Source organism: Lycorma delicatula, chromosome 3 (genome assembly GCF_047948215.1).
Source record: "Lycorma delicatula isolate Av1 chromosome 3, ASM4794821v1, whole genome shotgun sequence".
Taxonomy (NCBI): Eukaryota; Metazoa; Arthropoda; class Insecta; order Hemiptera; family Fulgoridae; genus Lycorma; species Lycorma delicatula.
In genome coordinates this window covers 56,612,524-56,637,690 of record NC_134457.1, presented here as the reverse complement: position 1 = coordinate 56,637,690, position 25,167 = coordinate 56,612,524, and the positions used below count along the sequence as shown (strand labels likewise).

The window sequence follows — 25,167 nt, the reverse complement described above, 5'->3', positions numbered from 1 at the left end:
ATATTACTGTAGAACAGCTAATATATATTTGAAGCAGTATTAGAAAATTGTTAATTTCAAACTTTAAAAGATTTATGTACATTTTTTCCTTTGTAAATTATATTATGGAAGCTTAAACATTGAATGTTAGAAATATTTTTTTTCTGCAGCTTAGTAGCACTCAATTCAGATGATGCCTGTTGGGAATCTGTCATATTGAGAGGTATATAAGTAGCGTTTCCAGTTATACAAGGTGTGATGAAAAAAGTAAACAGAATTTTAATTTTTATCAAAAGGGATTTGCTTTTCTTCTATGTTGATGTTGTCCCTTTCAAAGTTGTTCCTGAGATATGCGACACATTTATACCAGTATTTTGTTTGATCCTAGAGTATTTCAGAAAGCATTTTTTGTTATATCTTTAAGTTCACTTAGCAATTTTTTTCTTGATTCTTAGCAGAGTGTTCTTTTAATCATTGGAAACAAGAAAATCGCAGGGTGTTATGTATGGATATTATGGAGGCTGCAGCATCACTGTAATGCTATTTTTGGCTAATCACAAATTAATAAAGTGTGAGCTTGTGGAGATTTTTCTTGGTGTAAAATCCAAAATCTGTTGCACATATTTGTGGTTGTTTTCTTTGGATTGTCTCACATAAGCATAAAACTACTAATTAATGCTGTTTGTTGACCGTACAACCTTACGGTTAGAATTTATAATGAATGACAGAATTGTAATTTTCTTTTCTTACTAAATGTATCTGATGTCTTATAAGAGAATTAAAATATGAGTTGACATTTTGTAAATTTTTTAAATGATTTTGGTAGCTAGAAAATAATATTACAATTATGAAATTTGGCACACTTAAAAGATTTATCATACTTCAATTTTTTAAACAATGTTTTGGTTGAACAACAATATAGATGTTTGGAATTAGGTAAAGATGAAATGGGAATTAGATGTGGATGTTGCCATGTGCAGTGATTAGACTGCCCATGTTTTAAGGGTTAATAGAAAGTATATTCTATATGGCTTTACTATTAATGATTTATGACAAGTACTGTATTAATAATGTTTAATTGTTTCAGCCTGTAAATGTATGTAACTATTGAATAAAAATTTTTTTATGATAAAATGTTGTTTGAACACACAGTTCACGAGGTTGGGCTCTAGGGATGTTTTACATCCTTAACATTAGACTGCTGGCGTTGAACAAGTACATTTCCCAACTGGCTGTTGAACTTATACCAGAACTATTTATTGCAGTAGTTATACCAAAAAAAGGAGGTTTATATAGTGGTTATAAATCTAATGAAATATTTATTATAGTAAAATTATAAAAGTATAATAATCCTAAAATAGCTCACAATATAAAAATTATTAAATATAGTAATAATAAAAAGAAAATCTTCACTTTAATTTTTTTTATTGTATTAAGAAATAGTAATTAATTATGTTTAACAATCAGGGGAAATCAACTGTGTGAAATATAACTTAATGTGAATTATGCAATTTTTTTTGTCTTCAGTCATTTGACTGGTTTGATGCAGCTCTCCAAGATTCCCTATCTAGTGCCAGTCATTTCATTTCGGTCTACCCCCTACATCCTACATCCCTCATCCCTAACTATTATGAAATAACACTGTTTATTGAAATTTTAACAAGCATTGAAAAATTAATGAATCTTTTAATGATTTTTACAGACATCACTAGATACTTGATTGTAAAAGTCAAGCATGACTTTTAGATTCATTAAAGACATGTACTACTTTTTTTTATTTATTATTCAGATAATGTCTGTGATGTTTCTGGCTGATAATCGTTAAAAGTTACAATTAAATCCTTTCTTATGTTTTTAGGTATGTCATTATCTTATGGCAGGTCAAGTAAAGAGTGTTAAGCCATGTTTAAAACAGTTACAGCAGAGTATACAGACAATTATGCAACCTTCGTGGCCTTCTGATGAAAGTAAGCAAGCAGCTTTATGATGTTTGTTTTTATTACTTATTTTGATTATTGTAATCTCTAAAAACATATTAGTTTATGTTGTAATATATTAAAAATATACTAATTTAGCTTGTATTTGGTTGTATTTGTTAGTGTCATTGTTTATGTTACTTTAAATAAGGAACATTGAATTGGAATGTGTTAGATTTTATACGTGTGTAACATGGAAGTTTGTTAAAAGTCACTGTATTTTTTTTTCAGTGGTGAGTGGTAATAATAAGGGTGATATGTTTATATGGATGCCAAAGGAACACTTGTATGTTCTTGTGTATCTTGTTACTGTAATGCACAGTATGCAGGCAGGCTATATGGATAAGGCTCAGAAATACACTGACAAAGCGTTAATGCAGATAGAAAAATTGAAAAGTAAGTAGATAAAATGAAATTATTATAAATTAATTTTTAAGACATTGAGTGTTTCTATTTCAGTTTTTATTATTTGTTGTCTTTTTTTATTCAGTATTATTATATCAGTGTTGCTTTTTAGATCAGAACTGAAAAAGTAGATAAGTAATACAAGATGTAATTTTAATCAATTAATTAATTAAGAAGGTGAGTTTTTTTAGGTTGTTGTCATAACTATTTGAAACAACCTGTTATCTCTTTTCATGTATTTATGTGATAAGTAATATTTCTTATTATATTTTATGCTCGTGGAAAAATCTAAAGTAGTGTTTTTCATATTTATTCAAATTGTGAACCTGTGGAGATGTTATTACATTTACATACATTCTATATTATCTCATTTCTTTTAAAATAATACACTAGGTGTGTCTCAAAAGTAAGTTTACTGATTTTCCTATGGATGAACAGGTATTTTAAAATGCCCTTGATGTATAACAGCGCATAGTTAGTGACCTAGGGTGAACGTATATACTTGATTCAACTGGATCGATTGAGTCGGTTGCTGCTACTGTTATTGGTGTTTTATAAACCTTGTTATGTTGGCAATAGAGGAAAATATTGAACAACGTTACACACCAAATTTTGTGTAAAACTCAACAAGTCTGCCACAGAAACATTTGAAACTTTAATCAAAGCTTTAGCTACTGTATCAAGAATTTTGGTTTTTAAGTGGCAAAAAGCTTTCAAAGAGGGCTGAGAAAATGTTGAAGATGACCTCATTCTGGAAGGTGGAAGCAATGATTACTGTTTTTTCGACAGCTGTGACATGCACAAAAGATTTGTACCTCAAGAACAGATAGTTAATACCGTCTTAACAAAGATGTCTTAAATAAAGATCCTGTAACAAAGATGTCTTAGAAAGACTTGATTGGGTGCTGCACCACAATAACATGACAGCTCACACTTCCCTTTTAGTTCGAGAATTTCTGGTAAAGAAAAACATTTTCTTACTTCCACAGTCTCCCTACATCCCAGATCTAGCTTCGTGCGATTTCTACCTCTTCCCTAAGTTGAAATTGAAGTTGAAGGGTCATCATTTCAGGACAGTGAAAAACATAAAAAAAACTGTAATCAATGAGCTGTACACACTTAAGGGACGTGACTTTTGGTACTGCTATGAACAGTGGAAGAAACATTGGAAATGCTGTGTAACTTCCCAAGGGGTCATACTTTGAAGGAGATAACTTGTAATTTTAGGTAGCTCCATAGATAAATAAAAGATTAATACACTTTTGGGACAAACCTTGTACTTTGTGTCTAATATATATTGTGAGTTGCATGTAGATGTGATTATGATGAGCTCTTTCCATAAATATATGGGAACAATATTGCTAGTGTTGTCAGTCAGAATTTAGCTTTTGTTATTATACCAGGTTTGAATTATTTTATCTTTTAATTAACTCCTACAGATATTTACTTTATCAGTTGTAATTAGAGCAGTTTTTAATTATGTATGATTTACCCTTTAATGAATGTGATTGTTAAAATGTGTATTTTAATCTCTGTCAGAATTCTTTCAGATATGTGTATTTTGTTTTTCTTTTGTTGATGATTTTAAGATAAAAGATCTTGTTGGTTTGTGTTACCTGTGTCTAAATGACCATATAAATCAAAAGTACCTCTCGTGAGTATACCTCAGAACTAGAGTTCTAGAATCATGAAGTAATATTTTTTATGAGGGTTACGTCTTTCCTCTGTTTCTAGCATATTGTTCAACCAATATAATAAATGTCTTTGTAATCTACAGGCTTGTGATACTTATATGTGTGTTTATTACTGTAAATAAAAAATTTAAAAAATTGTATACCGTATATTATATTTCAAGATTATTGTGCCAACTTTTATTATGGTTATTAGACAAATTCCCTTCACTAAAGGTATAGTGTAAATTGGTAACCTAGTTAGTTGTGTAGAATAGTGAACAGAATTTTAATCAATATGTATAGCTTCCAATAGATGTTGACTCTCTGGATACTTCTTATCTCAGATCAGAAAATACTTTGGTTGTAAAATATTTTTGGGTCACATTTATATCTTAGGCTTCTATTGCCTCTTAGCATCTATAAAACTCTTATCAATTTATTCAAGTTTTATGTGTCAGAAGGATATCATCTTTTTATGAAAAATGCATTTATTTATTGAGACGTTATTGTTTTTACTATGAGTATGTGTCAGTTTGAAAATAACATGTAACACAAAATGACTCTTTTTTATCTAAGGTGATGACTCTTTTTTAAGTTGTAGGTCCCAATGTAGAACAAAAATTTTCAGAAAACTATTTAAAACACAGGTTTAGTGATTTATTTAACAATTAATTACCTAATTATAATTAATTACTTAAAAATTAACATTCCTGTATAATATTTATAAGTCAAGAATTTATTTATTTATAAGTAATGAAAAAAAAAAATCAAAACAGCCTTGATTTCACTGATGACTTTGCAGTATTGGCAAACGACATTGACGAAGCTAAATCACGGATATTAGAACTTCAAAACATTGTAAATAAAATTGGTCTCAAAATTTCATTCAAAAATACAGAAATTTTGCCTTAAAAACCAACACGATTAAAAGAAGTAAACATAAATGGTAATAAAATCAAAATAGTAACCCAATTTAAATAACTTGAAGAAATAGTAACAAACAACCAAAATGAAAAAAACCTCCATCCAAATAAGAAGAAACAAACTAGCTAAAGTTCAAAAATTAACCTGATACACTTAAATGAAAATGCCTATTAGTAATCGTAAAAATAAGACACTACAACACAGTTATAAAACCGGAAACCACTTATACTGCAGAAACACTCTTCCGCCTGAATGAACAAGCAATAACAGACAGACTCCAAAAAATCAAAAGAAGAATTGGATGAACCTGCATCAATAAAAAATTCCAGAAAGATGGGTAGTGGTGAATTGCCCAACAAAGTCATTTACAAAGAGTTAGAACCCATAACTGATACCATATGTAAGAGGAGACTAGGATTCTTTGTAGATCATCACGCAAGATTCAAGACTTCTGAAACAGCTAGTACAGTACAATCTTGACTCAAAAAACACCAAGACAGGAAGGATGCAGATGGATCAGAGAAATGATGATGGATCTGAAGGAAATTGGCCTTATATCAATAGATACCACAGATAAAATAAAATTAAACAAGAAAATCAAGAACAAAAACACTCACACTCGCAAGAGAAAACTCGCAACCTGAACATTTTCAACACTAGGAACAGACAAAATCGAAACGTATGAAAAAGTAGTGGGAGAACCACAAGACCCAAACAGTCCCACTGAAGAGACTTGGATAATTGACTGACTAAAGTGATCCTATGCAGTAATAAAAGATGATAATAATAATGAAAAAAAAAGATGATGGTGGATTATATCACAATATTTTTCAAGATTTTGTCACAACCAGCTGGAAACTGTTTATTTATTTTACAGTCTTTAACAGTCAGGCAGCATAAACAAATATGTCAAATACCTTATATATCAATCTTTTATATTATGATGAAGTATGTGATTTGTTTTTAGGGAATTAGTTGTTCTATTGGCTTATTAATAATTAATGGAATTAGTTTGAAAATGTAGGAATAGTTGCCACACCCATCAGTCTATTGTCTGTGATTTATATGTGAATATTGTGTGCAGGAGAATTAGGTACTTATTTCCTTTAATAGGAAAATATGTTTTTCATTTACTTATATATAAAGTACTAACAATGTTTTTTGGTTGAAATGTTCATGTAAATTTGTTAAAAATTCAATGGGCGAAAAGTTTATGAGAATGAATCAAATGTAAGCTGTAATTTTTTTGATGAATTTATTGATTAATAGTATACACAATTCATACCTTCATCATTTCTCTATTTAGTCTCCTACACAATCTACACACTTTTGCCAGTGAATGTTTTGGAAGCTTGAATATTACTTGTTCATAAAATGATTGGGGACGAGTTGTCAACCAATTCCGCATACGCTCCTTGAATTTCTTAATTGTTTTCGAATCGTTTTCCTTCAAGCAATTCTTTCAAAGGCCCAAACAAAAAATAGTTACAGGGGGACAAATCTGGATTGTGGGGAGGGTGGTGTATTTTTCCAGTTCTTCACTTGTCAAAATCACGGTGTGTGACCTGGCGTTTTCATGGAGAAGGATGACATCTCTGTTGGGCATAAACAGATCTCTGATGGACAGTTTTGGTAGGTGACTTTTGTTGACTGTAGCAACTGGCAATAAGCCACATTCACCATTCATTGATTGTGGATAAAATCAATGAGTAAAACTCCCCTTGAGTCAAAAAAAATCATTGCAAGAAATTTGCTGACAGAATAGTTTTGGCCTTCACAAGGCAGCTCTTATCCTTCCTTCACCACTCTTTACTCGCCATTTTTCACTCTAGTGTAATTATGGATCCATGTCTCATCACATGTGACGATGTTCCTCAAAAAATCATCTCCTTGTTGAAATTGATTTAGAAGTTTCTCACAGATTTCCAGCCTGATCTATTCTTGAGTCAATAACTTCAGAACCCATTGAGCACTAATTTTTGTAAAGCCAAAATTATCAGTAACAATGGATTGAGCACTCCCATAGCTGATACCCACTTCTGATGCGATTTCTTCAACAGTGAACTGGCGATCAACTGTTGTAAGCTCTCAAATTGTGCAGATAATATCAGCTGTGAAATTTGACCTTGGGCATCGATCATGACTTCGGTTTTCTACATTTTCTTACCCGCCCTTAAATTGTCTAGCTCATGTGTACACTCAGTTCTGGGACAGTGTAGCATCCCCAAACTGTACCTTTAAAAATTCCACAGGTTTAATGTCTTCATTAGTTAAAAACTTTATGATTATATGTTGTGCAACAGACGATGGAACCTCTTGCTCACTTAGGTTGTACTGATGACAGAACAGAGCAGGGGAGCTAACTAAGTGGTCCTCCCTCTCTTAACACACTGAACATTAACCCTCCCCATTCTACCATCCAGCTTGGAACTGCTTGCTGCATAGAATAGCAAAATTACCATTTAAATTTAATTCACCCTCGTATTTATATAAAAATTAAAATAGCATTCATAATTGGGTAAGAAAATATATCCAACCTCTGTAGTTGTCCATAGACTAGAGGAGTTCTGAAAAAACCTAAAAGTACTTTTTATTACAACCTTGGTTAATGATAAATTGTGATCTATGTTGTGTCATATTCTGCAGATAAATGTTCATGATGAATTAGATAACAGGGAAGTCAGTAAGTTCACAATGAATGCATTAAAATGTGAATTCAGTTTATTACCAGAAAAATTGTTGGTTAACACTGTTAAATTCAAGTATCAGCAACAGCCTTATTGCTTTAGAATGATTCTGTGGATAAAACTGTATTAAAAGAGCACTTATTAGGAAATCAATTAGTTACTTTAACACAAGTTAATAAAAATAAGAATAATCAAATAAACTCAATAACTCGAAAGAATGAAAAAATAAAACTAATAAAAATAAAGAAAAATCTTTAGCTAAATATTTTACAAATTATTTTCTCAAATAAATTTGTCTTTCTATATATTTTTTGCCATAAAGATGCTTTTCTAATTGAAAATGTTAAATATTGTGGTAGCTTGGAATCAGGTTCCATCTTTTTCTCATTCCAGTTGTTTCATTTATGTCCATCATCATTAATAAATTTTTTTGCTTTTATATTACAACTTAAGCTAATATCTAGGTGTCTTGACATTTACATTCTGGGAAACACTTCCCATTTAACCCTTTCTTGCATTTGATACAGACTGTTCTGTTCCTCTTCCTTTTTTTTGACCATACATACACAACATATATGTTTACTTTTCCTTGGTAGTTTTGCAATTTTCATATTGCATTATCACCACATTTACATATTATTCTATTTCTTTCTAGCCAATCGTCTACTTTACTTTCTATAATGCTTTCAAGGTATTAGTACCTAATAAGTGGTTTGCCAAGGTTAAAGAGTATAGGATTTTAAAATCATTCTTACAGATATGATGAAAACCATTTTTTTCCAAAGTCTGTTGCATTGTCTTTCATGTACACATCATTTCAGCTGTAGCAATCCCACTCATGATAGAAATCCATTTATTATGTATGGTTCCTTGGTTTTAGATCTCTGTTCCATATGTTTTCTTGTTTTTTATTACCTGCAGCTTTTGAATCTGAAGAAAGAAGATTGTTCAGTTTTGATTTAAACTTGATTCCCCTGGATGAAAGTATTAATAGTAAATTTTTTAATACATTTTTCTCTCACTTGAAATTTCCTCTTTTTATCTGCTAGTCATCTTATGTTTCTTCTAATCGCTCCATTACAGAAAGTGTTAATTAATCTTACACTTGTACAATAACAAGTCTATGCTAATGAAGAAATTTCTAAAAGAAAATATGAAAATAAATATGAAACAATTTGAAGTTGTATGATAACAGTACATGTTAATTAGTCTATCTGATTTTGGTCCTGCATATCAGTACAAGGATAGACAGTTTTTAACTGAACCACATGGTTGATATAATTTCACCTTTCCCATCAGTGATTACGCTTGCTCTGTAACTTTATGTTCGTTTTGTGTGGCTTTTCAATCTGATTAAAAGTTCATTGATAGAAATTTGTTTGATAAGTGTAGTAAAATTTTGATAAGTCTTTTAAAATCAACAACACAGGTCATAATTTAGGTCTGTATGTTTAAGCAGATGTGAAGTATTCTACAAGGATGTGAAAACAGTAATATTTTTTCAAATCATCATTTTTTAAACATTTTCTGGAACTGTGATAAACTTGAGATAATATACACAACCTTTCTTTAGCCCCATTTCATGACAGCAGAAATTAAAATTAAAAAAACGGTTACATTTTGAAGCTAAAGATAATATTTAAAGAGTCTGCTATGAAATTACAATAATCCTTTCACTAAATTAAATCAATGTTTTACAAGTATACTGGTGTTTTTCCATTACTTTGACATGTAGAATGAATGGGTAAAAATATTTTTAATTAGTTGCTTTAAACTTTTTAAAGTTTTCTCTAAACCTTTTAATTTTTTAACATTAGTAGGTGTAAGTTTTCATTATTGTATTCACTTGTGTTTTACTTTTCAGTGTTACGTATTATTTAATGAGAAGGTTGACTGGAAAATAGTTTTATGATTAAAAATCTAACAGTGATTCTTGAATAAAACATTTTATTTAACATAAGATCTAACCTTAACCTAATCACAGGTTTAAGTACTTACTGTACTGTGATAAGTTTTTCATTCCTGCATCATATTCTTCTTATCAGTTTACTGAGATAAGAAATCACTTTTCTTCAAGTCATCATCATTCAAAACACTTTCCTATCAAAAAGTGTTTCAATTTGGTAAACAGATGATAGTCACTGAGGTCCAGGTCAGGGCTGTAGACTGGATGATTGCTCACTTTAATTTTTCAAGATAATTAGAGCAATTGTTTTGTTTTCTCAGTAGCTTGAGGTCATGTAATATCATGGAACTCACCTTGCACAAATTTTTCTTTACTAGAATTGAATGTAAAATGTTTGTACTAGAAATGAATATAATTTCATGGATGTGAGAAACAAATAGAAAGATTTCACTAATTTTAACAAGAGTAACACACTAGTCCTGTTGATGAATTCATTTACACATTGGACCAAATTATCCTAATAAAGACTGGCAACCACACAGTTCATCATATCATCACATCAGTTCATTATTCATCACATCTCTGTAAACATCCTTGACTTGATGCTGAATATTGCACTGTTGCGTATTTCTTTCATTAAAAAATTGAATGACTTCATATGCAGTTGGGATTCAGTATTTTTTTTTTTCATTTTAAACTTACTCAAAAACAGTACAAGTTTATAAAATGCAATGAAAATGTCCACAGAATAAATGGGCACTGAGACTTGCTGAGTAGGAATTGATATCCATAGGCCTCCTGCATGGTAAGGGTTCATAAATAGTTATTACTTTTTGAATGACCCTCTTATATGTAAATGCTATTTTTATTATTAAAAAATCACTCCATTAACTACATTTATGTTAAGTTTTTTAAATTAAATTCTTCTTGCAGTTGTAGACAATAAGCCGATCCTATCCGTATTTCAACTAATGTTACTGGAACACATTGTAATGTGTCGACTTGTAATGGGTAACAAATCATTAGCATTACAAGAGATGTCACAAGCATGTGCTTTATGTCAGAGTCAACCAAAGCTGTTACAAACTCATAGGCCGCAACTTCACACATTACTTGGTTTATATGCCATGTCAATGAATTGTATGGAGGCTGCAGAGGCACAATTTACTGCTGCTCTTAGGGTCAGTATTTCATTTTTGTTAAAATAAAAGTACTTAAATTCTGTTTGAATGGCTAGGTTATTGTTAAATTATTGAAAACAGTTCATGAAAAAATTGGTGGTTGTTGAAAGGTGTGTTTTATTTTTAATTTATTATTGTTTCCTTAAATTATTACTGTTATTATTGCTTTTAAGTTGATTCATTTTAAAAAAAAGTGTTTCAAAATACCAGTTGTACTTTTTACTTAATAAATTTATATTTTTAATTATGTAAGTAAATGCAAATTCCTGTTAATTATTCTTGAATAAAATGACAACATCTGTAAAAGGGTGTTTAATGTTGTGTTAAATTATGTTTTCTCAAAAACATATAAACTACTATATTAAAATGAAAAATTTCTGAAATTTGTTTTAAGCTTATCATCAATTCATTGTTTACCTGTTAAAACAAGGAGCATTGATTGTAAACTCTGAAGATAATCTCAGTCCATTGTCCAAATTTCTTAACTGAGATTGTATAATCTAATAGTGTAAAATTGGTAAGTGTAAAACAGTTTGAAACAGTGTTTAAGTACAGAGGTATATCATCAACTGTGTAAACATTTTGATATTAAGTGGCTAAATTTAAATTTTAAGCCCTTAAATTTTAGAGAGTAAAAATCTTAAAATTAGAGAAAGAAATATTTTATAATTTTTTTAATTTAGTAAATTATGAGCAAATTTGCTCATAATCTTGAATTAGGTCAAGATCTCAATGAGTTGCAAGGTAAAAAATTTAATGATGATTGGATAAATGTGAAATTCTCTTGTAAACAGCTAGATATTGTAACTTACAAGATTATTTAAATGTTAATGTTCTCTTTGAATTAAAAAATTAACTGTTTAGTATATGAAAAGTGCCATATGTATCTTAGACTTAAATGAAATCAGCTGTGTGGAACTATTCATTTTATTATAAAAACCTAGGTGTATTTAGTTTTTTCTATATATTATAATTCATTTTTATTTTAACTTCTAGGTATCGCAAGAAAGGGAGTTATGGACATTTGCTAATTTAAATCTTGGTATTGTCTATTTGAGAGGGAAGAGAGAAGCAGAATTCGCTGCATTACTCGATAGAATTAACCCTGAAAACCTAGTCTCCCATTCGCACAGTCTTCGAGCTGCTGCATATTATGTACAAGGATTACAATCATTCTTTCAGTCAAGATATAATGAAGCAAAGTAAGTAAATTAATTTAATTATGATATTGAATTGATTTAATTACCTATGATTTGATATTACACATTTAGAATTTAGTTTTTTAAATTTGTAATAAGACTACTTGTTGATAGTTTTTTAATGTGACATTAGGTGCTTTCTATTTATTATTAGTTTAAATTGGAGTTAAGAAATTAACATTAAACATATTACGAGTGGTTATCTCTATATTAAAGACCATTTCATTGTAAAAAAATTTATTGTAAAAATTTTATAAATATTTCTATATCTTTATACTACTTCTCTATTTAATCATTACATGAATTAAGACATTTATTGTAGCAATATACCAGCTTCAATCAATATACCCTCATCGTATTCTTCTGCCACCAGTCCATTTAGCCACTGATTAACAGCATTTTTAAGTACATTGTCACCCATGAATTGCTCACCACTCAAAAATTATTTCAGTTTCCCAAACAAATGGTATTCAGAAGGAGCTAAGTCCAGACTATATGGGGGGTGATCGTAAATTTCCATCCAAATGTTCTCAGTAAATGATGTGTCAGACCTGCAACTTGTGGACATGCATTATCATGCAGCAGGATGACATTGTCAGTCAGCTGCCCACGTTGCTGATTTTGAATGGCGTGCCATAACTTATGTAGAGTTTCGCAGTATGCCAAATTGATCCCAAAAGACTGGCCATCAGTTTGTGTCCAAATGGCTGTAGCTTGACCTATGTTGGTCTGGTTGGTGATTGAGGATGACACCATTCACTTTACTGCTCTTTTCTCTCTGGTGTATAATACGAAGTACATGTTTCATCGCCGGTAACAATTGAAGTAAGGAACTCATCACCTTTTTCGGTGTAGCACATCAAAAATTCCAAAGCAGACCCCATTCGGATTTTTTTTGTGACATTCCGTTAAGACGTGCAGCACCCAACGTGCACAAACCTTTCTGAAGCCTAGATGGCCATGAACATTGTGATCACAGCTCTTGAAACATCAGGAAAAATAAGGACCAGGTCAGAAATCATAGAGCAACAATCTTTTCTGATTTCATCATTGACACGTTTCAACCAAGTCCTCGGTGATTATCAAGGGCCTCCCCGAACATTCTTCATCATGCACATTAATTCTATTATTTCTAAACCTTTCACACCTCTTTGGATGTTTCTTTCATTCATTACATTATCACTGTACATAGTAACCAACTGCCTATGGATGTCAGCCAGCTTAACGTTTTGATTATTTAAAAAACGTATGACTCCACGTATTTCTCAGTTGCAGCAACATTGATTTTCCTATTCATTTTATAATGTAATAAGTCACACATAATCAATGATACTGTAATACTACAATGTGACAAGTTACAGACAACAATGCAGTGTATATGTTACTAGCATGGCCATGAATGACACAGGTTCACCAACCTTAAGCGAGAAATTTCCCAGCGGTCTTTACTTTAGATATCCCTTGTATATATTGTTTAAATTATAATATTGTAATAATTTTTGAAAACTTTATCTTAATTTTTTTTTATTACTATTTACAAAAGTGTGCTAATTTTTGTTTTGCTTTTGCAGGAGGTATTTAAGAGAAACTTTAAAAATGGCTAATGCAGAAGATTCAAACAGATTAACTTCATGTTCATTAGTATTATTAGGTCATATATTTTTATCGCTAGGTAATAGCAGAGAAAGTATGAATATGGTTACACCTGCTATGCAGCTTGCCAGCAAAATACCTGATGTACATGTTCAGCTGTGGGCATCTGCTATCCTTAAAGGTATAATTTTAATTTTAAAGGTATAATTTAATAAGTTATTTTGAAAGTAAAGTATTTATTTTTTTATTTGTTCTTGATGGCATTTTGAATGTTTCATTTTAATTCTTATAAATTTTGTTTCTGAAATTATTTTACAGTGATTAGGTTATGTTTTAGATAATTAATTCACCAAGTAGGTCTGAAGATTGTGTGTGGGGATAGGGAATGGAAGTTGTGTAACATAAAAAATGCAATGCCTGACTGGGATTAAGCCCGCTGCGTGGAATTTTCAGTTGAAAGAATTGGGTATCATTCTGCTACAGATGTTAACAGAGTGTAGCTGATTAAGAATAAAAATGATTTGATTTGATTTAAGTAGTTGCGAATTTTCTAATGTGCTATATTATTTAGTATGGAAAAAATATTGAGTCAAGATAAAAAAATTATGAATCTGCTTTTCAAAATTTAAAAGTAGACACTTATATTAGACAAATTCAATAATTAAACATAATTGTAATAAAATAATAATAATAATTTTAAAGGAATATTTATATATATACTCAGTAGTTTTAGAGATGTAAACAATTAACCCTTGGTTTAAAATGTTCATCTGATTAAAAAAAGCATTTGTTGTCACTATAGTATAATTATTATTTTATGAATAATTAATTCTGTTTTCTCCTTATCAGATGATTAGTCCTTCATGAAGAGTGCTCTGTATATCTCTATCACCTTTTAACTTTCAGCTTAACCTATCTTTTGTCTATAACACTGATATTAATACAGTTTTATTTCCTTGAGTTTTCTCATTTTTTTGTATACTACTTTTACCATTCCAGTAATTATTTTCGTTTTATTACCATCTCTCCTTCAATCAGCTTTACTTTACTGATTTGCATTTTCATTTAATTTTATTTCTACAGTCCAAACAGTTTCCTGCTTTAGTAATTTGAGATATTTTTTATACTTTTACATTCAACCATCAACCCTATTGTACGCATTTCTTGTTGTCCATATTTTTGTTTTAATCTTTTATTAATATTATATTTTTAAACTTTTTAATACCTCCTCTCTTGGTGTAATTGTTTGCTTTTTTAGAGTCGATTAATTTTCTGTAGTATCTGCTTTTTCATTAATTTGTAGGATTATTTCTATAGTTCTATAACTTCAACTCTAACAATCGATATTAATATTATATCAATATATCAATCGATATAATTGATTAATTAAGATGGATAATAAACCGCACCAGGTAGGTTTTACTGGCCATTATTTGATTTTTAAAATCTCTACATTCTTTACAATCTAATTAATAGTTTTGCAACTCTTGAAATGATGAGAGTAGGATCCTGGAAATTTAATGATGTGATGATGTGAAGTAGGGATAAAAATGGTTGAGGCTGAATGTCATAAATCAGTTTCTTTAAATAACTGACATTAAAGAACATTGGGTACAGTTGCAGTGTGTGCTGTTGGCAATCTTTACTAGCTAGTAGGAATTGATTGACTTAAAAATAAAAATTAAAAAAATAAATTCTTTTAATAATTTATATAGTTTATCTAATACATTAAACCATTTTAATCCATTCTTCTGGTTTATCCATTTCTTCTGGATTCACCCACTTGTATTTATTCTTGTGAAAATTTTAAAAAGAGTAATTGAAATCATTAGTTCACATTATTAATTATTAGCATTTCAGTTTTTTCATAGCATTCACTTTTTATATTAATTTTCATTCCTCCTACTTGATTTCTATTATTTGATTCTGTATTAATCATAGCTTTAATTCCCTAATTGATAGTCTGCTTTTTATTCCATTTTCACTTTAAATCAGCCATCCTATTCATTTCTCATTTTAAATTATTTTTCTTGTTCCTGTCATGGACGAAGCAGGTGCGATATAAAATGCCGAATAGCACAAGCTAAACGAGCCTTCAGTAAGAAATATAATTTGTTTACATCAAAAATTAATTTAAATGTCAGGAAAAGATTTTTGAAAGTGTATGTTTGGAGTGTCGCTTTATATGGAAGTGAAACTTGGACAATCGGAGTATCTGAGAAGAAAAGATTAGAAGCTTTTGAAATGTGGTGCTATAGGAGAATGTTAAAAATCAGATGGGTGGATAAAGTGACAAATGAAGAGGAGGTATTGCGGCAAATAGATGAAGAAAGAAGCATTTGGAAAAATATAGTTAAAAGAAGAGACAGACTTATAGGCCACATACTAAGGCATCCTGGAATAGTCACTTTAATATTGGAAGGACAGGTAGAAGGAAAAAATTGTGTAGGCAGGCCACGTTTGGAATATGTAAAACAAATTGTTAGGGATGTAGGATGTAGAGGGTATACTGAAATGAAACGACTAGCACTAGATAGGGAATCTTGGAGAGCTGCATCAAACCAGTCAAATGACTGAAGACAAAAAAAAACACAAAAAAAAAGTTCCTGTCATGTGTAATTCATCATAGATGGAAATAGGGGATTATTTTACCTCTGGACTATCATGATAGAGAATGTCATTATATTTCATTGTAATAGCAAGAATAGAAGAAAGATTTCTTTAAAAAGAACATTATTGTTTTTTATTGCTTTTAACCTTCAACCATGCAGTACTCAAATTTAATATAAATAGCTTTAAGTTTCAGTTGTTCAGTTGTATGAGTTATTAATTAGTTGGCTTCCTCAGAATCTTCTGTAAGGCTGTAATCTCTGTTAATCTTTGTCTGGTTTCTTCATAGATTTCCATAATCCTTTATGGTAACTCCTGTATATGATGATTTTGCATGTCATAGACATGTAAGATCTTTCACCAAGGAAAGTTCTTGTGATTGTTAGAGGGAGAGGAGAGTCCAATACTACAGTCCCAATGTAAATATTGTGGATTCATTTAATATGATAATATAAAATTATCATATTTCTCTCTTTTCAGTGTATTGAAGAATCTATAAATCAATTATATTATCAGTAATATGATAATATTTGACCAGTAAATCAGTTTCCATTCGAAATTTAAGCATAAGTTTTAGTGATCAGTGTGAGCCGATATGCTCAATGTAAATAAATCCAGTTCAATGTGTGTGGCTTATTTGAAGCTACTGTATTTCAAAATTATTTTCATTATTTGTAACAAATAACTTATTGAAATAGTTGTAATAGAAATGTGTTATTTCAGATTTATACAGGATATGTGGAGATCCTATGAGAGAAAATGAAGCTTACCAAATGCATCTTAATTTTTCTCAGACATTACTTAAAGATCATTTTCAGTCGTCTCAAATGGCAGAACATAATCTTATTTTATGGACAGAGGGCAATTTCCCCCTTCTTAATGCCAATCCACCAAGTACTTCAACTGCACTTTTATAAATAAATTATCTTGGGGTAAGTATTAATATAAATTTATACGTTTCTTAAACATTTCTTTTCTGTAATTGTGCATTATTACCATAATATTATATTTTACTTTATCACCTTAATCAGGGAAAAGATTTGAAGTTTTGCTATCACACAGATTTCCAAGGAGGCTATAAAAAACAAAGAGTATGTTAGTTACTACAAATCTGACATTATTAGGATTTGTATCATAAAAATAGGTTTCAGTGCTTAAAATGGTTACCTTTTTCAGTTTTGTTCCTTAGATATAATTCTTGCTATGACCTAGGAGTAAAACAAAAATTAGAGACGTTATGAGTTTCTCTTACCAGCCATCTGAATTGCAGGATCTTTGTTGTGCCAGAAAACTGAATGAACTGGTGCTTTCTGGAACGAAAAAGCTCGATTGTGAATTGTGTTGCAAATGCCTATTCATGTATGAAAATTGGTCGTAGATCTGAGATCTGAGACAGACATTCTTTTACTTCCTAGTTGTTATTATCTTACACATATTTAATGTTTGCGCCTACTTTCTTGGTCAGGAAGAGAAGTTTCTTGACAACATTTTCTCAACAACCAGGTTGTTATCTGGGTGGAAAGTCACAAGGGATCTTTTTTTGATTACACAAGTATATCAACTTGGAATGTGAGTAAGTTATTGGATCCTAATTTTATTAGATAGACTGGATCTCCTGTCTTAAAACCTAGTTTGAGCATTTGAGTAGATGGATTTGATATCTTACTGACATTAGTGGAATCTTAGCTTCTCTGTATAAAGTTGATAGTTATAACTTTAATTACTCTCTATCAGCTTCAAATCATTTAAAAATTTATTACTCAAGAGGTTGAGTAATACTGCAACAGCAATACTGAAATCATAAGGTTCTTTAGTACAACCAAGTGCTGTGGTACCTGGAAATGCTATTATTGGGCTCTTTCAGATCAAAACAGAAGGATTCATACTGCAAAAAGGGAATCCTAGACCGACTTTCAGCAAGAAGACAGTTTCTGTCTATGCAACATTGAGATAAAAAAGATGTAACAATCAAAATATGCATATTATTGACTTCTTTAGTTACAGGTGGAACTTCTATTAGGTGTAACAAAAGTAGAGAGAGATGAGGGAAAGATGTCCTGTTTTATTACTTACTGATATTATGGGGTTTTGTAGACAGCTGGAGGTATGCCTTGGTCTGGTGTGACTTATGTAAGCTGGTATAATAATAGGTTAATAATAACAGTTTGGATTAATTATTTTGGTCAGGCCTTTAAGTCTATCAGTGTTCCTTTATTTCTTTGAAAATGCTGTACAGAACCAGTGGAATATTGTTTGCAGTGTTGGAGACTTCTGGCAAATGCTTTACATTCCAAACAGTTTGCTTTGCACACAGATATACACACAGTGATAAAGAATACCACTGTCTTACTCAGTAGGTAGTGAAAAACAATTATGCAGCTATTTATTTAAAAGTTAATCATTCTGACAGTATGATTCAGTTTTAACCTGCCATGACAAAGATGAATATTTTCCTTTCTAAGTTGTAAAATTTGTAAAAAAAATGACACTGCATATAAGTATTTTATTTACTTGATAAAGCAACAATCATTGTGAAAGCATTGTCTAATAAAGAAAAGAAGATAAAAACCATAAAAATGAATGAAACTTTAGTTTAATGCTACTCTTCATGTAATTGCCCTTATGTATAATAAGATGCTCTTCATACAGGGTTATCATAAAAGAATGGTGGGGTTTCAGTAATTTGTAGGAAGATTGTAGGGAAATTTCTAGATATTATATTGGTATCCCTGAAAGCCTCCAATCCAAAAGTTTGTTTATCAGCAGTTGAAACCACCACGTCAATTCTTGTATTGTTGTTGTGGTGAGTTTAGCGAGTTACTATGTTCTCGGATAAAGACAAAGCAAAGTGTGCTTTATTGATGGCTGAATTAAAATCCGTAATTTTAGTTCAATGTGCATTTCGATGTGAATTCGGAAGAGATCCACTACACAAAAATAACATAACATGTTGATTCAAACAATTTGAAGAAACCGGATCAGTTAAGAAACAGAAATCAACCGGCAGACCAAGTGTACCAGACGAAACGGTTGAACTAATTAGACAATCGGCAATTAGAAGTCCTGGGAATTCCATCCCCCATTAAAGCGTCGAATTAGGTATTCCAAAATCAACAGTTCACAAAGGATTACATAAAAAACTGAAATTACATGCTTATAAAATCCAGACTGCAGGAATTGAAACCTGTTGATGGTGTAAAATGTTCCAATTTCGCTGTTGAAATGTTGGACATAATAAGTGAAAACGAATCATTTTTAGATGATATAATTTTTACAGACGAAGCTACATACCATGTGAATGGATGTGTTAACAGACACAATTCACGAATATGGGGCTCTGAAAACCCACACACAATATTGAGAAACAACACGATTCGCCTAAAGTTAATGTTTGGTGTGGTGTGATGAAAAATCGTGTAATAGGGCCTTTCTTCTTTGCTGACAAAACAATTAATGGAGTTGTGCATCTTGACATGTTAACCAATTATTGCTTTCCTCAGCCGGATGAACACCGAAAACATTCATCAACTTCATTTCCAACAAGATGGTGCTCCCCCGCACTTCAATGCATTGGTCACGGACGCTTTGAACGAAAAATTTGGAGATCGATGGATAGGCCGGCAAGGACCCATACTTTGGCCTCCAAGGAGTACTTACCATACTTTGACCTGACACCTTGGATTTTTTTCTTGTGGGGGTACATCAAAAGCGGTTTTATACACAAAAAATTCGTGACCTAAACCACTTAAAAAACAGGATTAATGAAGCAATGACAACCATTAACGAAGAAATGTTAACTAATGTTTGGAGAGAAGTTGAGTATCGTTTGGACATTTGTCGAGCGACTAAGGGCGCACATATTGAAATTTATTAATTATGTAAAAAAATGTTTGAGACGACAAATTTGAAAAATAAAAAACATAAACTGTAAGTAATTCTGTTTTAATTTAAACCATGTTCAAAACCGCACCATTCTTTTATGATAACCCCCTGTATATTAATATATTGTATATGTTCATACAATAACAGTCCTTTTAATAATAATGACCATTATTATATATAACTTTGTAGTCATATAATAGTCCTTATGTAATTACTACTCTTCATTTCTCTCTACTCTTATGTCTGATGTATTCTTATTTTACTTTTCCAAACTTATATGCATAGTGCTTCTTCCTCACTTTCATAAACTCCTTTTGATCTGTCACTAACATTTCATTTGCAAAATGTGTCATCATTTTCGCTTGTCTGTATCAGACAAGTTCTGTTTCTTTTGTGAGAAATCTTTTTTGTGTTTATAGTGCTTATCAAAATTTGTGTGCTTATCATTTTTTCTTTCACAAGTTTTTTGCTTTGCTTCTTTTTCTCCTATCATTTAAATTAATTTTCTATCTAACAGCTTCTTTAACTATGTATTTAGAAAGATTATCCTAACCCTTCTAATTTTTTTGAATTTTGTCAATTAAGCACTTAACATCTCTTTGCTTTTTTTAAGTTTACTTCTTTTGCAGCATTACTGTTATGTTTCTTATTGTTATAAGTCACTTTTATCTTTGCCATTTTTGTCTTTATGGCCTATCAGTTGTGAATATTGTATAGATTTCATTCGTATAAAATTAATAGTGTACATATAAAATATATGTACAATATCACATATTGTTGTGATAGTCAAAATGATAGAGATTATAAGTGTTGCTTTGGTTAATGTTTTGTCACTTATAACTAATGAATTTTTGACAGTGTATAATTAGACCCCAGTTATATTAGTTAAGTAATGATCACATATATAATATAAAGTCAAGCAATATTTTGTTTACGCTTTTTTTAATATTGATAATTTCATTTGACAAAAAAATTCCCTGTTAAAATTAGAGTTTATCTTATTGTTTCTTGTTAGCTACATTTTGATAATTACAGGGAAAATTAAAATTAAAGTTTTAGTTAAATTTACAGGACAGTAAAAATATTTCATTATATATATCATTCTGCTAAATCCAGGTATTACTCTATATTTTTATCATATAGTCTTAATGAATCTTAATTAATTTTTTTCAGAAAGCTGGAAATTTCGGGTGATGCACACTTTTGTTGAAGAGGCATGATGAATGGGTTGTGTAATAATAATATTAATATTGCTTTGGTAGTTTCTTTTCCTCCAGAATGTATGAGTACAACATTAAGTTATTGTAAATAGTACATGATTGAAAAATGAAAAAAAATGACTGAAAAAATTTACTTTTGCTGTACAGTCGTAGGTCCAGAACTAAATACTTTTTATTAAGTGAACAAATCAACTAAGTTGTGAAAACTTTAAAGTGTAGTGATTATACAAATTTATTATTGTCATTATTATTATTAATATTATTACTATTATATTATAGTGTTGTACAGATATTATATATTATTTTATTCTTTTATTGAGATATAAATATTTATATTTATAATATTGTAATGAAATAATCAGTGTTAAATACTAGTGCCGTGTTGATAAAGATATATGTTTTATATAAAAAAAAAAAAAATCATTGCACCTGTGCATGTACCATATAATATAAATATAATTTATTTTATCTGCATTTAATTTAATTTTAAATAATTAAAAGAATTCAAGTAATTATTGTATTAATATTTTTTAGCAATAGTGCTCTGTGAACTATATTTTTTAATTGATTTTTGTTTAGTACTGGTAGTGATATTGATAGCAAACTACAATGTTTACAATTGGTAGTACTATGGATCATAGTTGTCACAGCTTTTGGATAACCACACAATTTAAAAGTTTAGAAATGTGGGAATGTTGAATAAAAAACAACAAATTATGTTTTAAAAGAAGTGTTTTGTTAGTGTATTGAATCAATTATGGTATTTCTGGAACACAAATAATTGTTTGGCAGTAAGAGTGATGATACATTTCTCATATTTACTAAATCATATTTACCATCCTTTATAGTAGTTGTAAATAGAGTGAAGAATTGTGTTTTTAAGAGGAAGGAATTTTTAAAGCTCCAAGCAATTGGAATAAAGAATTTTGATTACATTATGAGGATGAATGAAAAATACAAAGTTTAAACCTGCAATCTAACTCAGGATCTATATATCTGTACCAGTTTTACTCTAGTGGCCAAATATGTGTATTTAATTATATCTTAAATATATTTTATGATAGTCTGAAATTCTTCACTTCTGTAATGAATTCCTTAGTAGAGATAATATTCACAAAGAACAAGTGTCCTTTTTATAGGTATATGGTGTACTACTAAAGGTAAAGCATGTGTTTAGAATAAAATCTCTCATCAGTGTAGATTCTCTAAATATTCGATACATGACTCATTTTAAATTTCAATATACTTTAAAGAAATTAAAAACTTCATAACTGTTAAAAACAAAAATTTATTTTTAAACCCATTTTTATCATACGTTTTCTTTTATCATGTAAACTAGAACGCATTATCTAAAATATAAAAGTTTGTCATCAGAGGAAATAATCTTACATATTTTTTGAGTATATCATAGAAATTTCAGCCTTCTAGTGAAAGGGGTTCAGGAACTTCATTGTTTTAAGAAAAATTTTAATTTTTGCAACTGAAACATAGAAAAAAATTAAAATTGTTCTTTATTTCAAGGAAATAAAAAAAAATGCTGGAAGAACTCTTATAGTACAGAAGTCTCTTTGATCATTGACTATATTAAACAGAAATAAAGAATAAATTTTTGGTGCTCCAGTTTGAAAATACATTCACAAACTACAGTCAAGTTTCAAAGGTTCTGAACATTTTAGTGTTTTGTATTCATTTGTAGCCTATAAATCTTTTTCCAAGTTACATTTGTTGTAAAACTAAAATTGTCTTTGTGAAATCATATTAATATTAAATAATATGCATTATTATATCTTGCGTAAAAATTGTAATTCTAAAAATATAAATGTAAATGTCACCAAACTTAATGAAGGCTATGATGTGGTATACTGTTCTGACTTATTTAGAAGATAAGTAATTAGGTATAATTAACTGTAATCTTTTAATTATAATATTAAGCAGCAGTAGCATTATTTGAAAGATTGAAAGGAATTTTTTTATAATGGGATGAATGAAAAAACCAAGGAAAAATACAAAATGTGAATGATCCTTTTGGATCTTTGTTTATATACATGTGTATATATATATATATATAAATACAATCTACTAAAGTTAATGTAAGTTGATTAGCTCACTGTCAGGTTTAGCGCCCACTCATACTGAAAATAATCATGCAGAATTTATATCTTTTCTCAATATTCTGTTCATGATTGTGCAAAAATCGTTTTACATGCACTATAATCTCTCCAGATTTTCCTTTACCTTGATATAAGGATTGTGGCCTTAAAAATATTTTATTATACTTCTTTGAAAAGTAAATAACAGTTTTTTTTTAAATCACTGGATCCCTGAACCTGCATGAAAAGGTTGAAATTTTGTTAAAATCAAAAATATTCTAAAGTGCAGTTTTTTTATTCATAGATTGCATATCTATTTTTCACACATTTCAGACCATGTATGTGAAAAATGGTCAATAATTGTGCCAAAGATAACTTTAAATATTGTCGAACATACTTCAACTCGCTGAAGAATAACTTTTAAAGTGAACCATCATCAAATTTTTTATGTTTGCACCGATAAAGTATATGGTTTTAATTCCATGCCTTCATTTTTCATTGTACACAAATGTAGTTGATAAATGTAGCTGATAAATCATTTTAAAACATTGAAATTTTACTTCGTCTTCTAGAACTTTGTTGGGAAGAGTACTGTAAAAAATAATTTACAGGCCTCTCATGTTTATTGGTTATCTCTTAATATTTCTCATTTATGTATTTTTTAATTTTCATCTGTTTTTCAACAGTTCATGATATTTTTATTATTTAAATTCACTTTGCAAATTTAAAATTTTTGCTTTTTTGATGTTATATTTACAATTACAATCTATTCTTCTGAATATCGTATATTGTAATTTATTGTTTATGTTTATTTTTAATTGATATGTTCATTGTTAAGGCTGAGATTTATAAAAATCATTGTGAGACTGTAACACACACTTTTTAATGTAATAAAGGTGGAACATATTGTTTCATTACAAATAGTTTATAATTTTATGTTAAATCTATAACACAAAGAGTATAAGTATTTATAAATTGCAGGATTCCAAATGAAAGATGTTATTTTGCCAAATGAAATGTTATGAATTGGTGATCAATGATTATTAAAAAAGATTTTCGTAGTAAGACAAAAAATTATACTTAATTTTTTTGAAAAATATTTTTTAATAATATTTTTATTTCCCTCTTCTATAACAGTTCGTTTAATATTTATTAAAAGTACGCTTTCATTGTTTTTGTGTAATTAAGTATATTACAGGCAAACTGTATCCTTTTTATGCACACACTGTTTGATCCTGACATGCTTGTAAAACTTTAAAATTGTGAAGGGGATTGTTGTAATTTCATTGTTGTTACTTTATTAATCTATTTACATTATTGGATTTTATTGATTACTTAAACAATGTTCTTTTAATTGTTTTTATGTAGCAAGATAAATATTTTCTCTGGAAGTAGGGAAAACTTATATTTTATTTCTTTTTATATTTAAAAAATTTTTATATTTAACTGACAGTTACTCTTAAGATGTTCAGGAAAAGGAATTATCCTGATTTCTGACTTAAAGATATAAATATTTCATTCAATATATGCTTGTATTTTTTACTTACATATGAATTCTATGTCAAAAAGTAATACTCTTGGATTGAAATACAAAAAAATGTTTTTTATGTAAATACATATCTAATAGTTAATTATTTAGATAATAAACTTATTTATATTTTGGGCATGGTAACAAATTTTAAGTAGTGATTAAAATATATTAACTATGTTAAATACACAAAAAATTGATAATGAAAATTAAACTTATTTCTAAGTATGAAAAAACAATTTGGAAACTAAAACTAATTACATTAAAGTTGAAATAAAATCAATAATTATTAAACATTTAAATAATGGAGATTA

General features: G+C 29.5%; 1 protein-coding gene across 1 annotated transcript in view; it reads left to right on the top strand.

Moving 5' to 3' along the window:
• Mau2 (Mau2 sister chromatid cohesion factor) overlaps positions 1–24,766 on the top strand; it is a 34,203-nt gene extending 9,437 nt beyond the window's left edge. The window contains exons 5-11 of the mRNA XM_075359835.1: positions 1,838–1,946; positions 2,187–2,351; positions 10,484–10,731; positions 11,728–11,933; positions 13,502–13,704; positions 16,857–17,065; positions 21,189–24,766. Coding sequence (XP_075215950.1) covers positions 1,838–1,946; positions 2,187–2,351; positions 10,484–10,731; positions 11,728–11,933; positions 13,502–13,704; positions 16,857–17,050 — 1,125 coding nt within the window. The 3' untranslated portion in view covers positions 17,051–17,065; positions 21,189–24,766. The remainder of the gene's footprint in view (positions 1–1,837; positions 1,947–2,186; positions 2,352–10,483; positions 10,732–11,727; positions 11,934–13,501; positions 13,705–16,856; positions 17,066–21,188) is intronic.
• Positions 24,767–25,167: the final 401 nt, after the last annotated feature.